This window comes from Pelophylax lessonae (genome assembly GCF_965119305.1).
Source record: "Pelophylax lessonae genome assembly, chromosome: 3".
NCBI lineage: Eukaryota > Metazoa > Chordata > Amphibia > Anura > Ranidae > Pelophylax > Pelophylax lessonae.
The window spans coordinates 87407260-87426843 of record NC_138770.1 but is presented as its reverse complement, the minus strand read 5'-3'; the positions used below and the strand labels follow the sequence as shown (position 1 = coordinate 87426843).

Here is a 19584-nt window from a genome sequence, read left to right as displayed (position 1 = left end):
GGGGGGGGCATATTGCACTAGTTTTATGTTTATCCTCTTTCATTTTTATTTTTTTTGTAAATTCTTTTATTATAAAAGTAGAAGTTTTATTCCCCAAATAGGTTTATTACTTTATCTATATCATTAACTTGTGATCTGCCTGGTTTTCTGCTCAGCAACTATCCTTGTTAGTGTATTTTATGTATAGCCCCAGACAATTCCTCTTCTTCCAATGTGGCCAAAGAAGGTCAAAAGGTTGGACACCCCTGCTTTTGGACATTGTATGGTGAGTGCTTATTGTAGCGGGGGAGGAGAGGCTGTTTAGCCGGTGGCTTTGTGTCTGGGTATTCCAAACAGGATAACAGAGAGGAACAAAGAAGTCCAACCAGTTTCCAGGCCACTGGATGTGAAGGTTAGGACATCTCAAATGGTTTATTTTTATTTATTTATGTGTGTCTTTTCTATTTAACTTTAACTTGTACACAGGAGGGTTCTTCAAAAAGTTTTCATACTTTTTAAACTGTTTTTATTAAGAATTTAACGAATTACAGAACTTTTCTATATAATCACTTTCCTTTGCGATGCATTTTTCCCAGCTGTGTACCAATTTTTTTTTTTTTTTATTCCATAAATGTTTTATTGGGAAAACAAATTGCAATTTACAGAGAATAAGGAAAAAAGGAAAAACGTAGTTCAATAGAAATTGCTTTTAATCTAATAAAAAATAAATAAATAAAAAAAACATAAAAAATAAATATATACATACATGTATGTGTGTGTATATGTGTGTGTGTGTATGTGTATATATATATATTTTTTTATATTTTAAATATTTATATATAATATACAGTGACTCCCAAAAGTGAGTACACCCCTCACATGTTTGTAAATATTTTATTATATCTTTTCAGTTTGAGTTTTATCCAAGCTGGGAAATCCAAGATGTCTTACAACTGCAAAAATAAGAACAGGAGGGTGTTTTTGGTGGAGGAAATGTGTTAATAACACCCAGTCCTAGAATGTCTGTCTCTTACTGTAAATAACATAGCAGGAATTTCAGAAAGTAGCAGAAATAGTCTGGGTCTGCCATTCATTTTGATTTTAATAGGATTTTTTTTTTTTTTTTTAAAGATGAAGTATACCCTCCTCTACAACTTGTACCTATAGGTAAGCCTATGATAAGGCTTACCTATAGGTACTGTAAATATCTCCTAAACATGTACCGTTTAGGAGATATTTACCTTACATGCAGCAAGTGACGTCACTGGCGCATGCTCTCTGAAGGAACGGCCGCTCGTGCCGTTCCTTCAGAGTCCCGTGCCGTGACTGTCGGCTCTCGAGCGCGTGCGCGGGAGTGACGTCACCGCGGCTCCGGCCAATCAGATGGCCGGATGCCGCGATCCCGGAAGACGGGCGACTGGACATGTCGCCTGTCATAGAGGTGAGTGAGCGGCACGACGGGGGCTCGTTCTAAGGTAAGTATTGCATAATGAGCTGGTATGCGATGCATAATAATAATACATACATAATCATTATGTCTTTCTCTTGCAGGGTGAAAAAAAAAATGCAAGTTTACAACATTCTTTAAATAAATTTAAACCCCAGGTACATTCACATTTTAGTATCTATTCATTATTTATTTATTTTTTTTCCTGGGGTTTATTATATATTTATTTATTTATTTATATTGTTTAGATACATTGTATAGATGTTCTATATAGATGAGTTGTATAACAATTTTGTTATTCTACATTCTCCACTTTGCCATTTTAGAAAAGAGAAGAAATAGTTTGGGTCTTTCTTTCATTTTACATATTTTTTTTATTTATTTTTTGTTTTTTTTAACATTGAACTTTATTTTTTAGTGTGTGTTTATTTTGTTACCTAGAGTTTTATTTTTTATATACATTGTATTTAGATATTCTTTAAACATGGTGTGTATAAGAATTCTGTTTTTGCCTTTTTGCCAATTCAGAAATCTTCTGTTATATATATATATATATATATATAGGTGAGTTTGAGCCCCATTGGACAGCGGGAAAGCCGATCCATGGGACCGGCGGCTGTAATTGCCATCGAGCACCTGCAAACGCTCCCAGTGCAGAGAGCCCAACATTCTGCCCGTTGTTCTCTCTGGAGCGCCTGTGATCCTTCTGTTTAGCATCACAGGTCTCTGTTTTGATTCCACAAGCCCACCCCCCTCCACAGTTAGAAAGCACCCCCTAGGCATACACTTAACCCTTTGCTTGCCCCTGAGTTAACCCCTTCCCTGCCAGTGTCATTATTACAATAACAGAGCATATTGTTAGCACTGATTACTATAGCAATGTCACTGGTCCCCCCAAAAGTGTCAAAAATGTCAGTTAGGGGTCCGATCTGTCCCTGCAATATTGCAATCCTGATAAAAATCGCAGATCGCCACCATTACTAGTAAAAAAATAAAATAAAATAAAAATGACATAAATCTTACCCGTAGTTTGTAGATGCGATAACTTTGCGCACATCAAAATACGCTTATTGGGATTTTTTTTTTCTACCAAAAATATGTAGCAGAATACAAATTGGCCTAAAAGGATGAAAAATTTTATTTTTACATTTTTTTTTTTTTTTTTATTTGGAATGGTATATAGCAGAAAGTAAAAGATTTTCAGAATTGTCGCTCTTTTTTTGTTTATAGCACAAAAAAAAAAATTGCAGAGGTGATCAAATACCACCAAAAGAAAGCTCTATTTGTGGGGAAAAAAAGGACATCAATTTTATTTGGGTACAACGTCGCATGACTACGCAATTGTCAGTTAAAGTAACGCAGAGCGGAATCGCAAAAAATGACCTTCCAGTCCTGAAGTGGTTAAGGGGTAGTTTGCAGCAGCAAAATGCAGCCAAGATGCCTTCTGGGCATTTCTGGATGCATGTTTTTTATGCATTCTGGTGCATTTTTGAGGCGTTTAGGTGCATTTTTCCCTTTTACTTTTTTCCTAATTTCCAGCTCTGTTCACTCATGCAATTTCCAGTGAACTCTGTAGTGGGACTTTGACCTGACTTTAATGGGACTTTAGTCCTCATTAGATAAGAAGGAATTCCTAGGAGATGTTGATTAGGGTTTTTTTTTTTTTTTTTTAACCCTCCCCTCTCCTCCCAGGACATCCTTGCTGCCTAAAAACTCTCCGCCCAAGCACATTCCATTCACACCTGACCATAGCAGGAACACGCATTCTGCTCGCATTTTTCGGCACATTTTTCACATGTAAACGCACATTGTGCATAGGGCAGCCCAGTACAGTCAGCAAATGCTTAACAATTAGGCTGCATTCAGGGGTGTTGCTAGGTGGGAAAAAGACCAGGGGCTTTAGCCCGAAGGCAAATTTAATCCCATGACGCCGCCTTCTAACTTCAGAAGGGGGGCGAAAAGTTTATCCCCGGGGTCCGGACCCCTTTACATTATGCAGCCCCTGTACCTCTGCACCGCCTTTACATTTCACAGCCCCCCCCACAACTCTGGACCCCTTTTGCATTACACAGCCCCCCAACACCTCTGGACTCCTTTTGTATTACATAGGCCCCACCACACATCTCTGGTTCCTTTTTGCATTACAAAGGCCCCCCTCCCCCACACACACCTCTGGGCCCCTTTTGCACTAACCTTTGGATCCCTTTAGCTTTATACAGGCCCCCTACACCTCTGGACCCCTTTTGCCTTACACAGCCCCCCCACCTCTGGACCCTGTTTGCATTACACAGCCCCACCCTCTGGGCCCTGTTTGCATTACACAGCCCCCCACACCTCTGGACCCCTTTTGCATTAACCTCTGGACTCCTTTAGCTTTACACAGGCCCTTTACACCTCTTGATCCCTTTTGCATTACACAGCCCCCCGCACATCTGGACCCTTTTGCATTACACAGCCCCCCACACCTCTGGACCCCTTTTGCATTACAAAACCCCTCCCACACACCTTCGGACCCCTTTTGCATTACACAGCCCCCCTACACCTCTGGACCCCTTTTACATTACATAGCCCCTCCCACACACCTCAGACACCTTTTGTATCAGACAGCCCCCCAAAAACCTCTAGACCCCTTTTGCATTAACCTTTGGACCCCTTTAGCTTTACACAGGCCCCCTACACATCTGGACCCCTTTTGAATTACACAGCCCCCACCTCTGGACCCCTTTTGCATTACACAGCCCCCCCCACATCTCTGGACCCCTTTTTCATTACAAAGCCCCATCCCACACACCTTCGGACCCCTTTTGCATTACACAGCCCCCCACACCTCTGTACCTCTTTCGCAATACATAGCTCCCCCACACCACTGAACCCCTTTTGCAATACATAGCTCCCCACACCTCTGTACTCCTTTTGCAATACATGGCTCTTCCACACCTCTGGACCACTTTTACATTACACAGCCCCTCCCACACACCTCAGACCCCTTTTGTATCAGCAAGCCCCCCAAAACCTTTGGACCCCTTTTATTACACAGCCCCCCCAGACACCTCCAGACCCCTTTTGCATTATACAGCCCCGCCACCACCTCTGGACCCCTTTTGCATTGCACACCCCCCCACACACCTCTGGACCCCTTTTGCATTATACAGCCCCCACACCTCTGGACCCTTTTTGCATTATACAGTCCCCCACACCTCTGGACCCCTTTTGCAATACATAGCTCCCCCACACCTCTGGACCCCTTTTTTATTACATAGCCTCTCCCACACACCTTGGACCCCTTTTGTATCAGACAGCCCCCCAAAACCTTTAGACCCCTTTTGCATTACACAGCCCCCCATACATCTGGACCCTTTTGCATTACACAGCTCCCCCCACATCTCTGGACCCCTTTTGCATTATACAGCCCCCGCACCTCTGGACCCCTTTGCATTACACACCTCCCCCACACCTCTGGACCCCTTTGGCATTACACAGTCCCTCCCACACACCTCTGACCCCGTTTGTATTACACAGCCCCCCCACCTCTGAACCCCTTTTGTATTACACAGCTCCCCCACACCTCTGGACCTCTACGGCATTACACAGTCCCTCCCACACACCTCAGAACCCTTTTGTGTTACACAAGCCCCGCCCCCCACACCTCTGGACCCCTTTGGCATCATACATCCCTCCCACACCTCTGGACCCCTTTTGCATTACACAGGCCCCCCTCACACCTCTGGACCCATTTTTCATTACACAGCCCCCCACCTCTGGACCCCTTTTGCATTACACGGCCCTCCCACACCTCTGGACCCCTTTCGCATTACACAGGCCCCCCTCACACCTCTGGTCCCCTTTTGCATTACACAGCCTCCCCCCCCCCACACCTCTGGTCCCCTTTTGCATTACACAGCCCCCCACACCTCTGGACCCCTTTTGCATTACAAAACCCCCCTCCCACGCAGCTCTGCCCCCTTCCTACCTTTTTCGGGCATGCAGAGAGGGAGACACAGGAGTGGAGCAGGGCAGAACTGGAGAGAGAAACAGCAGTGCCAGTGCTGAATAGACAGCAGGAGACGAGAGCGGCCAGATTAGCCCCGAATTCTAAGGTCTGGGGTTGGCCAGGAAATCGGGGCTATAGTATACAGTTTGCACACCGTGATTGGTTGCTAGGACCACCTAGCAACCAATCACCTGCTGGTTAACTCACTTTCTGTTTGGCTATGGGACAGGAAGTGAAGGGAAATCTCCACAATGAGACACAGATGGCAAAACAAAATCTGATTTATGTCTTCCAGAATGCTTGGTAACCCGCTGCAAACGCACAACGTGCTTGTGTTGCATGCGTTTGCAACTGTGTGTATACAAATTTGAGGCAACCCGCACAGAAAACACACTTTTCCACGCGTTTCAGAAACGCTCTGCAAGCCCGCTGAGGTATTGTGTTCTGACTCCCACCAGAACAAACTGGTCAGTGCTCTCAGCCATTGGCTGAGTGTGCTGATTTTGCAGACCGTTTTCAGTCATGCCCAATCTACAGTAGCCAGACTTTGGCTGACTATTGTTGGACTGGCTGCCGTGTACATTCCCACCGAATGTCAGCCGGTTCCTCTTGAACCGGCCGATTCCGCCCATGTGTACGGGGCTTTAGGATGACATTGGGTTTGGTCTGAATGTGGCCATAATAGGTCAATGTTGTCTCTGCCCCTCTGTGTACAAACACATGGGAGGTCAGAAATGCTCCAGCAGTGGGCAGTAGTGACAGCCTACATTCTTAGCTAAGACCCTTTCTGCTATTTATTACTATTTTTCATGAAATATTTACTGTCTGCCCATTAAAATATTGCCACATGCATTGCTGAAAAATGATTGTATGCTAATAACTTACACCTCAAACAGATAAGCAGTAATGGAACCTAAGGAATCACTTTATTTTACACTTCTATACAGCAGCAGACACTTCAACCAAGGGTCCAATATGAATGCCTAAAGGATAACTAAACCCATGAAGATGCAGTATATTGTAGTTTATAGTCCTTAGATGTGGTGGTGCCAGGTTTTTGTGGTAGTGAGCCCATGTAGAATGCCGCAGGGTGTGGAGTCTAAGCCTTATCCTGCTTCTTCACCAAGGCCCTGATGGTGGGGATAGACTTGCAGCAAGCTGGAACCAGATCACGTCCCCAAGGCCTGCTAACTACACTGAAACAAAAACTGTGCAGAGTACAAACCGGAAACAGAAGAAGATCTGGGAAACAAGCGAAGGTCGGGGCAGGCAGCAAATATGGTAGACAAAGCTGGGGTCGATACATGAGAAGTCAGACACTGATTACTAGCAATTCTAGTCAAACAAGAGCACAAACAACTAGGAGGTTTCTCAGGGAACGTAGGCTGCACTATGCGTCCCAATATAAGGCATGCAAACTAGGAGGCGGGCCAGGAAGTGATGGAAGGGAAGGAAATAAAAGCCCACAGTATAGCACCTGTGGACACAGAAGCCAAACAACACATGCGAAAGGAATCCAAGGTATAGCAGAACCACTGCAGTATGGAGGTAAGCATTCCACGGGCAGGAAGCTGCAAGCTAAATCTTGATAGGTGGCCTCATTAGTTTTATTTTAAGCTAAGAACATTTTCAGCAAGTACAGAAACTACCTGTAGATCTTGCCAGTGTCCTTGTCACTTCTTGTAAGATGCAATGAAGAATATTCTTAGCTATTTTCTGTAAACTTCTATTTGTCCTTCATCCATTGTAATGGAGATACAGACATGTTTGTAGTCCATATCAGGAAAGCAGCCTAGAGTGATAACCATGGCTCCCTCCATAGATCAGTGGTGAGTGAGTGACATAGCCACCAGGGACAGGAGATGTGCATGGGCACCCCCTGTTGATCTGTGCTGTGATTGGACACAGATTGAGTTTGTCAGCAGGTTACTGGCAAAAATTTTGGTTAGAGTGAGCTTGAATGAGCAAATACCGTATTTATCGGCGTATAACATGCACAGGCATATAACACACACCTTAATTTTAGGAGGGAAGTTTCAGGAAAAAAACTTACATTTTAAATAAAGAACTTTGAAGTAAAAAAGGGTCAGTGTCCATTAATGCAGTCTTATCAGTGGCCAACTGCAGCCTAACCATTGCCCATCATTGCAGCCTGATCTGTGCCCATCATTTCATCCTGTGCCCATATGCAGCGTGATCTGTGCCCGTCTTTGCAGCCTGATTTGTGCCCGTCTTTGCAGCCTGATTTGTGCCCGTCTTTGCAGCCTGATCTGTGCCCGTCTTTGCAGCCTGATCTGTGCCCATCATTGCAGTCTGATCTGTGCTGGATTACACAGAGGGAGCTCCTGTTTACTCGGCGCTCAGTCACACACAGTCCCCCCTCCCTGACCGGCTCTTATGATGGAAAGAACACTGGTCCAATCAGGACCGGTGCAAGCATTTTTGACTACACAGGCGAAGGTGCATTTTGGTGCCCCCAAATTCTTCCTCCTGCCCCCCCCCCCCATATGGCATACACTTTATTTGTGCATTAAGCTATAGTGGTTTTAAGCCCCGTACACACGTACGGATTGTCGGCCGCAAATATTCGTTAAACTTGGATCTTTCTTTTTTTTAAGCAAAAAAAAAAAAAAGAACACGAATATTCAATGGGGCATTGTGACAATATGACAAACTGGCATTAACTGCAGAGGAGACTGCAAACCGATACAACCATAGATCAAAGCCAACAAGACTTGATGCGGATCGAGATTGAGCATTGGAAAGGTGTCATAAGGAGAGTGATTGCCATAATTTGTCACTTAGCAGAACGCAACCAGGCTTTAAGAGGGACCACAAGTGAGTTGTATGACCCACACAATGGGAATTTTCTGGCACAAGTTGAACTGATGGCACAGTTCCATTCAGTTATGGCTGAACACATAAGGATACAAAACCAAGAGACAAGAAGAGTGCATTACTTGAGTGGAACTATTCAAAATGAAATAATTGCACTAATTGGAAACAAGGTACTGGAAGAGATTGTGAGAAGAGTACACAGAGCAAAGTATTAGGCTTCTTTCACACAGGCGGACCGTTCAGATCCGCCTGTCCGTTTTTTTGGCGGATCTGAACGGTCCCCCCATGCATTCCTATGGGGCATCAGATGGCAGCGGAGACATGTCCGCTGACATCCAACCCGATCCGTCAAACCCTATTTTCCATCCGTCCAGTGGATCGGATCGGATGGCATCGGATGAGAACGGACCGACGGTCCGTTCCCATCCGATTTTCCCCATAGAGATGCATGGGGAACTGACAGCTGTGTCTCCGCACACAGCATGGAGACACAGCTGTCATTCTGCTGCTCAGCGGGGGATCCCCCGCTAAGAAAAACGGGTCCAACGGACGGAGTGTGTGAAAGGAGCCTTTCTCTGTTATTATGGATTGCACTCCTGATGTCAGTCATAGATAATAGGGATGATCGATCTTTTGAAAAGTTTGGTTCGGCCAGAACACACGAACTTCCCGAAAGTTCGGGTCTGGATTCCAGAACCCCATTGAAATCAATGGGACCCAAACTTTGGTAATCAAAAAACACAATTTTGAAGCCCTAAAACCCAATAAATGCCCCTAAAAAGTGCCTAGAGTTCTTGGTCATGCCCCAGGGACTATGAATCAGGCAAAAAAAAGTTCTTAAAAATTGTCATTTTTGATAGAGAGCCAATTATTGAAAAAATTATTGAAAAAAATATTTTTTTCATTAATAACATTTTCAATAATAACATTGGCTGTTCGAAATTCGGCCGAATTCCGAACTTTTTGCGGCAAAAGTTCAGAATTCGGCCACCAGAACCGCCCAAAATGCAATGGGACAGGAACTGGGCTTTAAAAGCCCGTGATTGGACCAGAAACGTCAGTAAAAGCCAATTGAGGGGGCAGGAGTCTGCTAGGAATGTGATTGGAGTGACTAGGGGGTCCAGAGGCCAATCAGTAGTGAATATGCCCTGCAGTATATAACATAGCCCCGCCAAATCTCTAGCACTGTAATAGAGAGGCTGTGGAAGAGAGTGGAAGCATTTCTGTTACTCCTGCTGCTCCAGTGTCATTTAGCAATTATTAGTGTGAGGAAAGGGATATGCAGTGTAGTTAGGGTACTATGTACCACTATAGTTAGATTCAATAATATAGTTTCTGTAGGGAAAGTGTTAAGTGTCAGGATGACCGTAATGTAGTTTAGGGTGAACTGACTCTGACTGCTATGCCAGGGTGACCGAACTCATCCATGTCAGGGTGACCGCCAGAAAAAAAAAGATCCTTTTTCTTATAATTTTTAGTAGCGCAGGGATGGGGTTCCGCTCCTTTCACACCTGGGCGTTTTTGTTTCAGGCGTTTACTGGGCTTTTTTGTGGACGTCTTTGGAGGCAGGCATGACATCTGAACTTCTGTATAGCAGTATATATACACACACATACATACATACATACATACATACACACACACCGCTCCTTTCACACCTATATGTGTGTGTGTGTGTGTGTGTGTGTGTGTGTGTATATATACCCCTATACAGAAGATCAGATGTCATGCCTGCCTCCAAAGACGTCCACAAAAAAGCCCAATAAACGCCTGAAACAAAAATGCCCAGGTGTGAAAGGAGCGGAACCCCATCCCTGCGCTAATAAAAATTATAAGAAAAATTATCTTTTTTTTTCTGGTTCTGGACATGCTACAGAGCTGAAACTTCACAAGTACACTTTATAGACCCCCCCAGACACTAAATCCAAAGAAATCTCATTTTTTTCCAATCATTTTTTCAATAATTGGCTCTCTATCAAAACGACAATTTTTAAGAACTTTTTTTTGCCTGATTCATAGTCCCTGGGGCATGACCCAGAACCCTAGGCACTTTTTAGGGGCATTTATTGGGTTTTAGGGCTTCAAAATTGTGTTTTTTGATTACCGAAGTTTGGGTCCAATTGATTTCAATGGGGTTCTGGACTCCGAACCGAACTTTTGGGAAATACGGATGTTCTGGCCGAACAGAACTTTTCAAAAGTTTGATCATCCCTAATCCTGGATGCATTGTCTGCACTCCAGACAATTGCTATACAGAAGGGGGATTTAGAGACCATGCCCACTGCTAAAAGCTTACATGGTGAGTTGAAGACCTGGTCTTTTCTGCTTTGCGCAATGACCTGGTACAATGTTTTGTACCAGATCAATCATGTCAGCAAGCTGCTACAAAGTCCAAATGTTTCCATGGAAACACTTAGATCAGAAACAGAAGGAGTAAAAGATTACCTTGAAGACTTCAGGGAAAATGGGATTGCTTCCTGTCAAACTGATGCAAAAGACATTGCAAAAAATCTGGATATGGAAATTACCCTTCCTGAGAAAAGGCAGCGTAAAAAGAAAAGACAGTCTCTATATGAAGGTACAGAGGTGTGACGAGACCAATCTCGCCACTGGGCGTTGGAGAAGCCTGCTTGCTTGCCTCCTGCAATATGACTATGGACCTAGGGGCTTTTACCCCTTTAAGACTGTATTTGGGCATGAAAACGTGCCTGCGGTCGGTCAGAAAAGGACTTCTGTCTAACTTTTTAACCCCTTGAGGGATTTCTATAATTTTTGGTTATGTTTGCATTTGAAGTATGCTGATTCTGAAAATGTAAGTTTTATTTGAATGTGATGCATATTTTAGAAGTTATGAAAATGTTGCTTTTGGCCTGAGGTGGCTTTGCATTCACCTATTGTCGGGTGTGCTAAGTATTCCTGTTCCATTCTTACATGCTAATGACCTTGCATTGTTCTGGCCAGGTGGCTAGATAATTAGTTTAGTGTTATTTTGTGCCTGTTTACAAATCTATCTGCATATGCTAATGCAATGAGACTCCCATTACCTGACAGTGTATATAATGTGTTTGTGTGGATTTAATAAACAGTTCTAAGTCAGACCACTGCTTGAACCTCACACGGAGCCTTGTCTCGTTCTTGGGGGGGATTCACTGTATGCTGTTGGAGACTGATTGCTAGGAGTGTAAGCTGATGTATGCTTTTCCTGTTCGTCTGCTAGCAGCTATCCGTGAGGTTCCAGGTTGGAGTGCTATTTTGTATCCAGTTCGGGAGTTTGGTGTCCTGCAAGTAGCAAAAACAACTGATTTTAACTTGTAAACACCAAATGTCAAAAATAGGCCTAGGCAAGTGGCTAGGATGCATGATGGTGCTCCTTGGATGTTGTGCTCCTCTATATGGCTAGGCTGTGAAAAAGTCTCACACATGTGGTATCGCCATACTCAGGAGGAGTGGCAGAATGTATTTTGGGAAGTCATTTTTGCTGTGTACATGTATGTGTTAGGAATATCCTATAAATTGACAACTTTGTGTAAAAAAAAAAAAAAAAAAAGTTTTTTTTATTTTTTTCCCACATTTTCCAAAAACTTGTGGAAAAAAATGACCTGTTCAAACGACCCATAATGCCTCATAGAATATACGTTGGAGTGTTTGCTTTCCAAAATGGGGTCATTTTGTGGACTTTTCCATTGTATTGGTGCTCTAGGGCCTTCAAAAGTGTGATAGGTAGTAAGAAAGTTTTATGTGTATTTATGCTCCTAGAACGCCTGAAGGTGCTACTTGGATGTGGAGTCTCTTTTTGTGGCCAGGCTGTGTAAAAGTCTCACACATGTGGTATCACCATACTCAGGAGGAGTAGTAGAATGTATTTTGGGGTGTCATTTTCTGCTGTGTACATGCTATGTGTTAGAAATAACTTATAAATTGACAACTTTGTGGGAAAAAAAGAAAAAAAAATGTTTTCTTCATTTTCCCAAGAATTGTGGGAAAAAATTATAACTTCAAAAAACTCACCATGCCTCTTACTAAATACATTGGACTGTCTACTTTACAAAAAGGGGTCATTTGGGGGGTATTTGTACTGTCCTGACATTTCAGGGCCTTAAGAAAGGAGATAGGCCGTCAGTACATCTGGTGTGATCAATTTTCAGTAATTGGTACCATAGCTTCTAGACTCAATAACTTTCACACAGACTAAACAATATACACGAATTTGGGTTAATTTTACCAGATATATGTAGCAGTATAAATTTTTGCCCAAATGTATGAAAAAAAATAAATTTTTTGCAAAATTTTATAATAGAAACTAAAAAAAAGTGTTTTTTTTTTTTTTTTTTCAAAACTTTTACTCTTTTTTTGCTTATATCACGAAAAAAAAAACCCAGTTGTGATCAAATACCACCAAAAGAAAGCTCTATTTGTATGAAAAAAATAATAAAAATTTTGTTTGGTTAGAGTGTAGCATGACTGAGCAATTGTCATTCAAAGTGTGAGAGCGCTGAAAGCTGAAAATTGGTCTGGGCAGGAAGGGGGTCTAACTGCTCTGTATGGAATCGGTTAAACTGTATGGCTATGCTGTGGTTCCTGTAGGCTTTGCGTGTGTGCGGGGGGGCCTCCATGTCCATTTTGCTTGGGGCCCCCAAATTCCTTTAAACGGCCTTGTGTGCGAGCAGGGCTGGCCGCCGGCGCCAGCATAAGTGACTCTTAGGAGACCCCTGAGTGTGTGTTATACGCCGATTAAATATGGTATATTGTTTTTGTCTATTACAATGTGCACTGCTTCATGCTAACTCTCTATATTGTTTCCCCATCTCCCCTAGACTTGAAGACACATCTGCCATGGTTTTTGTGACAATTCTTCTATCCATCATACTCATCTTGTTTTTGGTCAAAATCTATAATGATCAACAACAACAAAACTACCAATACTATGAAAACGATGAAAACTACCCTCCGGGGCCGAAACCTCTACCAATCTTTGGAAGCTTGCATTTGATCAACTTCCAAAAACTTCATCATGTCTTTATGAAGGTAAGAAAGCATCTATTCTGCTGTTCCTTGTAAAAATGATGGAACTTAAAAGAGGTGTTAATAATACTAATGAAAATTTTATGGAGTGTGGCAGAAGCAAGTGATAATACATGAGCTTGCATGCAAACCAGATATATTTTAATCCAGATTAGTAGTGTTGAACAGGGTGTTCTATGGCCTAGACATGTGCAGTTTTTTTCGGTCCAAATTGAACTTCGGACAAATTTTCTGTTTTCGGAAATTTGGATGTATCCAATTTTTTAAATTAGTACCAAATTTAAACGAATCCAAAAAATAACAAAGAAATTTGGACGAACTTTAAATTGATTCGAATAGTTTTCAAATCAAATTTTAAAACTTTTCGAATAGTTTTTCGATTTGTTTTCCAGTTTCCGAAGAGAATAAAATAGAATAAAAAAAACATAGACTAGAATAATAAAGAAGAATAGCATAAAATATAAATAATATAATAGGCTTCTTAAATTCAAATTTCAAATAGAATAAATTTGAATTTGAATACAATTTGAGTTAAAAAAAAAAGAAAAGCGTAGAATAGAAAATAATAGAATAGACTATAATAGAATAGAAAAGAATATCATTTTAAAAACAATAGAATAAATATAACCATTTCCCAAAATTCAAAAAGAATCAATTCGAATGGAACAGAATAGATAAGAATATAATTGAAAATACCAGAATAGTTAAAAAAAAAAAACAGACTAGAATAGAACGAATATAACCTTCTTCCGAAATTTGAATTGTATATAGAATAAATTTGAATAGAAAATAATAGAATATAAAGGAATAGATTAAAAAATAGAAAAATAAAAGATCTAAAAAAACAATAGAATGGGATAGAAAAAATATAACCATTCTCCAAAATCCAAATACAATCAATTAACATTTAAATAGAATAGAAAAGAATAGATTGGAATATGAAGATGGTTATATTCTTTATATTCTATTCTATTCTGTTGTTTTTTTCTATACTATTCTGTTATTTTCTATTCTAATACATTCTTTTCCATTGTATTCAAATTGGAAAAGAGACAATTGAGTACTGTCCGTGATACTTTTTTTATTTGCACTAACATACAATTTTTCAGGACAAGCTTTCGGAGTATGTCCCCTTTATCAAGGTCCAAAAAGTATTGATTCAAGATGTTTCTCAATATATGATTCATTTTTTTTGTATTGTTTTTATAGTTGTCTGAGGAATACGGGCCCGTGTTTAGCATCCAGCTGGGTACACAGAAGATGGTTGTCTTATGTGGTTATGACACTGTTAAAGATGCACTTATCAACCATGCTGAAGAGTTTTATGAAAGACCATGTACCCCAGTGTCTAGAACATCATATGCAAATGGTAAATCACAGAATGTTCTTTAAAAAGCCCTACAGTTTTAAAACAGGCAGATGGTACATGTTACGTGTTAGAAAGAGCTCCATTCAGGATATAAATATCTTGAATAGAAAAGATAAGTCATGCTAGACAATAAAGCTTAACTCAAGCCACAACTTTTAATTTTTATTTGGATAGTATTGAGATGGATTTCAGTCTTTGTCAGGTTTTATCTTCCCTAACTCAGGTTCCTGCACAGTCTTTCACATTGTCAGGACCTGGTTCACCTGATGGTGGCATGAAGCTTCCCAGACCACTAGGTTATAGTTCTGGAGTCCACCAGTGGGTGTCTCCCAGCAGCCAGCAATTTCTAGTAATCAGTCTAGACCGGATGCTGGCTGCTGGGAGGGTATATAGGTCCTTCTCTTCTATTAGACTTTGTATCAGTGGTTTGCTTTAAACCTGCCCTGTCTTGTATCCAGTTTTGATTTTGCCTGGTTTGCTGCAAGATACTCTATGCCATTTATCCTGCTCCTTCTCCGAATCTCTCTTGCCCTGCATCCTGTACCCTGCTTCTTGATTTCTGCCCCTCTTATGCCTGATTCCAAGACTAGTTCACACTTCCCATCTGTTTCCTGCATCTCCAGTCTACCGTGTTTATGGGTGTTCTCAATTTTTGTACATATTGTATATAGTTAGTTTGTAGTTAAGCTTTCTGTTATTTAGTTGGGAATTTGGGTTATATGGTTGTGGTTCACTTGTATTTTTATGTTTGCTGGTGTGTGGATGTCTTTTGTTTTACTATTAATGCATTTACTTGCTATATGTTTCTAAGTGTAACCATGCAGATCTTGTCCTTTTTATGTTAGGATGCTTCTAGGGGATGTTATTAGCCATGTGAAATTGGCATCAGGAAGTAAAGATCTTTGCTATACCATACCCTTATCCAAGCACACAGCTCCCCCTCCTGAAGCATACCAGGCCACATGCCCTCAACATGGGGGGGGGGGGGTTGGTGCTTTGGGACAGGGGTCTCTTCCCCACAATCTTGGGCTGTGGTTGTGGGGGTCTGCGGGGGGAAGCTTATTGGAATCTGGAAGCCCCCTTTAACAAGGGGACCCCCAGATCCTGCCCCCCCTATGTGAATGGATATCCGGTACATGGTACCCCTACCCATTCACCAAAAAAGTGTACAAAAAAACAATGATAAAAGCCAGTTTTGGAAAAGTCTGTCCGCCCGAAAAATAGAAAAAAAGAAGCTCCTGCTTCTCCAGATGCTTCCCGCAGAATGAGCTGTTTTGATTTTGACAGCTCTTATATAGTGACCTGATGTCACAAGCTGCCCCACAATGCACTGCTCAAGTGCAGTGAATAAATTACTGATGTGAGTAATTTATTCACTGCACCTAAAGCAATGGATTATGGGGCTATGTCAGAGCCCTATAAAAGAGCTGTCAAACTCAGATAGAAGTTAGTTAGCCAGAGAGAGGCCAAGGATAATCAGCTGGCTCAGTGGCTTAGCTGGTAGAATGATGGACTTGCAAACGAAAGGCTGTGAATTTGAATCCCCAGTCCAGCGGGTGATTAATAGTAATTATGGTTTTAAATTAAAACCTATTAATTGTCCCGCCCCTTCTGAAGTGACGTCAGTAATTTATTCACTGCACCTGAGCAATGGATTATGGAGTGCTGGTGATGTCAGAGCACTACAAAAGAGCTGTCAAACTCAGATAGAGAATTGTTAGGCAGAGAGAGTCTTAGGCTATTCAGCGGCCTCAGTGGTGTAGCTGTTAGAATAACAGGCTAGTAAATGAGAGGCTGTGGATTTGAATCCTTGGCCAGAGGGTGATTAATAGTCACTTACATTTAAGCCTTTAAAATGAGGACTTGTGATTTTTCATGTTCGTGTTCGTATGTTCGCTAGAACATTTCCCCTGTTCGAGATGTTCTGGTGCAAACTGAACAGGGGGTTGTTCGGCTCATCACTAATAGCATTAAAAAAAGGAGAAGGATTTGTGCTCGCATGAGAGAAAGAAGGGGCAGGGAGCCAGAAAGAACAAAAAGGAATGGAGAGAGAACAAAGACAGAATGAAAGAAAGAAAGAGGCAGAGAGAAAGAAAGGAATGTAGAGAGAAAGAAAGGAAAGGAGAGAGAAAGGAATAGAGAGAAAGAAAGAGCTAAACAAGGGAAGAAGTTTGGAGGTCACCTCAATTTATCCCTCTATTCCGCCATCAAATACCTATGCCTTTTTCTCACACCATACCTCCCTCGATGTTCCTCCTCTGGCCACCCATGGGACAGAGACTGGGAGGGGCCCTGGCATCCCTATAGTGGGCACAACCTGCCTACCAGCCTCCAATATGATTGTGCCACTGGAATACGCAAGTGCGTTGGTGATACCTCGCACACACTGAGCCATTGCTATGACGTCACACACGGTGGCGCCCACCTCTGGCAACACATCTAAGGATGCCTATAAAAACAAGAGAAAGGCGCACCAACCTAGTGCAATATCATAAGACATTTATTGGAAAGTAGAAAAGAATGCCATACATTATTCTCACAAACAAATGCTGAAAATATGCATATAAAAACTCCTTTTGCAATCAGGAGACCTCCAGGACTGAGATACTTTTCAGTAATGCAGGAGGACTGGAAGGCATCCATACTGATGGGGCTGATGCATTTCAAGGGAGAAGCCTCTTCATCCTGAGCGCAGGAGATTTTACTGAATACATCTAAGGATGCCACCAGCATGCCAGTACGTCTAGCCCTCCCATCCCAAATTTACAGAGGCTGTCTTAAAGAGGCACCCTGCATCAAGGGGAAAAATGTAAGGCGGCAAAAACGGGGGAAACCAGAACGGCACTGTACTACACTAATTGCATAATACCCCTTTGTCATGCCTGGGGGCAAGGATGCGGGATACCAGGACCCAAATGGACCCCTGGTTGGAAAGAAAGGGAGACCTCACGGGAATAAAAAAATGAACAATACAAACTTTATTAGTATTACACAGTATATCAATAAAGATGTTCCCATAAGCAAAGAGAATGCCAATATGTGTCACATAAAAAAAAGAATTGGGAACAAAAGTGAGACGCACATATCCTCATAATGGTGAGACCAATTCAAGCTACCTTTCCGGAGGAAAAACATTTTAGAATGTGATGGTATCATTTAAACCAGTGAGACAAGTTTATCTTAATCTACGGATCCATTTCTGCTCTAACTGGAGGAGAGACTTGTTCTAGTCCCCCATCCTTGTAGGTATATGTATTTGATCCAATGCTGTAAATTTGACTTTAGAAAATCTGTACTTGTAAACTTGAGCAACATGTTTGCCAACTGGGAGATATAAATTACCTGTCCTCATGTGCTTGTGGCATCACAAGGCTGAATCAGTGGTCCCCCTTCCCCCCCACACCCAGAAACATGAGTTGAAATAAAGCGTAATTAGTGACTTTAAAAGTAATTAATTCAGTTAACTAAAAAAACCATTAAAATGTCAATTCTTTTCAGGTATAGTCTTTGCTCATGGAGAGAACTGGAAGGCAATGAGAAGGTTTACACTTTCGGCATTACGGGATTTTGGAATGGGAAAGAGATCTATAGAAAACAAAATTCAAGAGGAAGCACAATGTTTAATACAAGCAATTAAATCCTACAAAGGTGAGTTTATATTATTGTACTCCATCTTTTTTTATAATATGTTAGAGACTATCATGGTCACTGATCCCATGTTAGACAAGGGAAGTCCCAGCCCTAATCTGTGAGGCTTTACTGATTTCAGTTCCCCCATTGGAGAAATTTCCACTTGTTTCCTGTTGTGCCAATAAGAAAGGAAAGGAAAAGGGTTTCCAACAGGCAGAGAGCAACAAAGGCAGATTTTATTTTGTTTGTTTTATTGTATAATAGAGCAAGGAAGAAAAGGACCTTTAACTTTTGTACAGGCAGTGGGTTACAAATAAGATGTAAGTTGGAACGGGTACATTTTTTTTTTGTTTTAAGTGTAACTCTGGGCAAAAAAAAATAATAACTTTTAAGTTTTTTTGGATAGCATAGGAAAGGGTTAACACCCCTGTAACATTTGTTTTGCTGTCTGTGCCCATGTTCAGAAGATTTCACCTCACTTTGTCCCTCGTGACCATTTGGATTTTGAAAATTTTGGGTTTTGGGTCGTGGAAACAAGGATTGGAGATAAAGCTTCAAGTGATTTTAAAGTCTTTTTTAAAATAACAAACATGTTATACTTGCCTCCTCTGCGCTTTTCATTTTGCACACAGTGGCCTGGATCCTCCTCTTCTTGAGTCCCTCTTCTGTGCTCCTGGCTCCTCCACAGCAAATAGCTTGCTATGGGGGCAACAGAGCTGAGCTGCAGCTCTGTGTGTCCATTCAGACATGGAACTATGGAACTTCAGTTCAGCCCTGCTCCCTCTCTCTCTCCTGATTGGCTAACTGACTTTGACTGACAGCAGCTAAAGCCAATGTGTCTCTGCCAATCAGGAGGGAGAGTCCCAAATGGCCCAGGGACTCGTGGACATCGCTGGATGGAGATGGGGCTCAGGTAAGTATTAGGGGGTGCTGAGGAGGCTGCTGCACACAGAATGCTTTTTATCTTAATGCAAAGAATGCATTAAGATAAGAAACCTTCTGACTTCACAACTCCTTTCAGTGGAGACACCCATGATAACACTTACAGGAGTGAATTTCCCTTCCTAGGGGTAGATTTACTTTTACTTCCTGTTGTCTCCCTCCATTCATACATAGGAGTTGTACAACTTGACTGTTCGTAACTCTTGTTGGGAAGTTTCCATCACTTCCTGATTTAGAAAATGACAAACACCACTCCAATCCGATCACGAAAACTGTTTTAACAACAAAGGATTTGTATTTCTGTCCAGTCCTGAGATTTTTACAGCTCTGCCCCACAACACAGCTCTTGAAGGGGTGGGGACCTGA

At 41.8% G+C, this 19584-nt stretch overlaps 1 protein-coding gene across 1 annotated transcript in view; it reads left to right on the top strand.

The window, feature by feature from the left end:
• The first annotated feature begins 13066 nt into the window (after nt 1–13066).
• Nucleotides 13067–19584, top strand: part of LOC309551317 (cytochrome P450 2B1-like) — a 32083-nt gene continuing 25565 nt past the window's right edge. Inside the window, exons 1-3 of the mRNA XM_082251852.1 lie at nt 13067–13280; nt 14487–14646; nt 18145–18294. Coding sequence (XP_082107978.1) covers nt 13089–13280; nt 14487–14646; nt 18145–18294 — 502 coding nt within the window. The 5' untranslated portion in view covers nt 13067–13088. The remainder of the gene's footprint in view (nt 13281–14486; nt 14647–18144; nt 18295–19584) is intronic.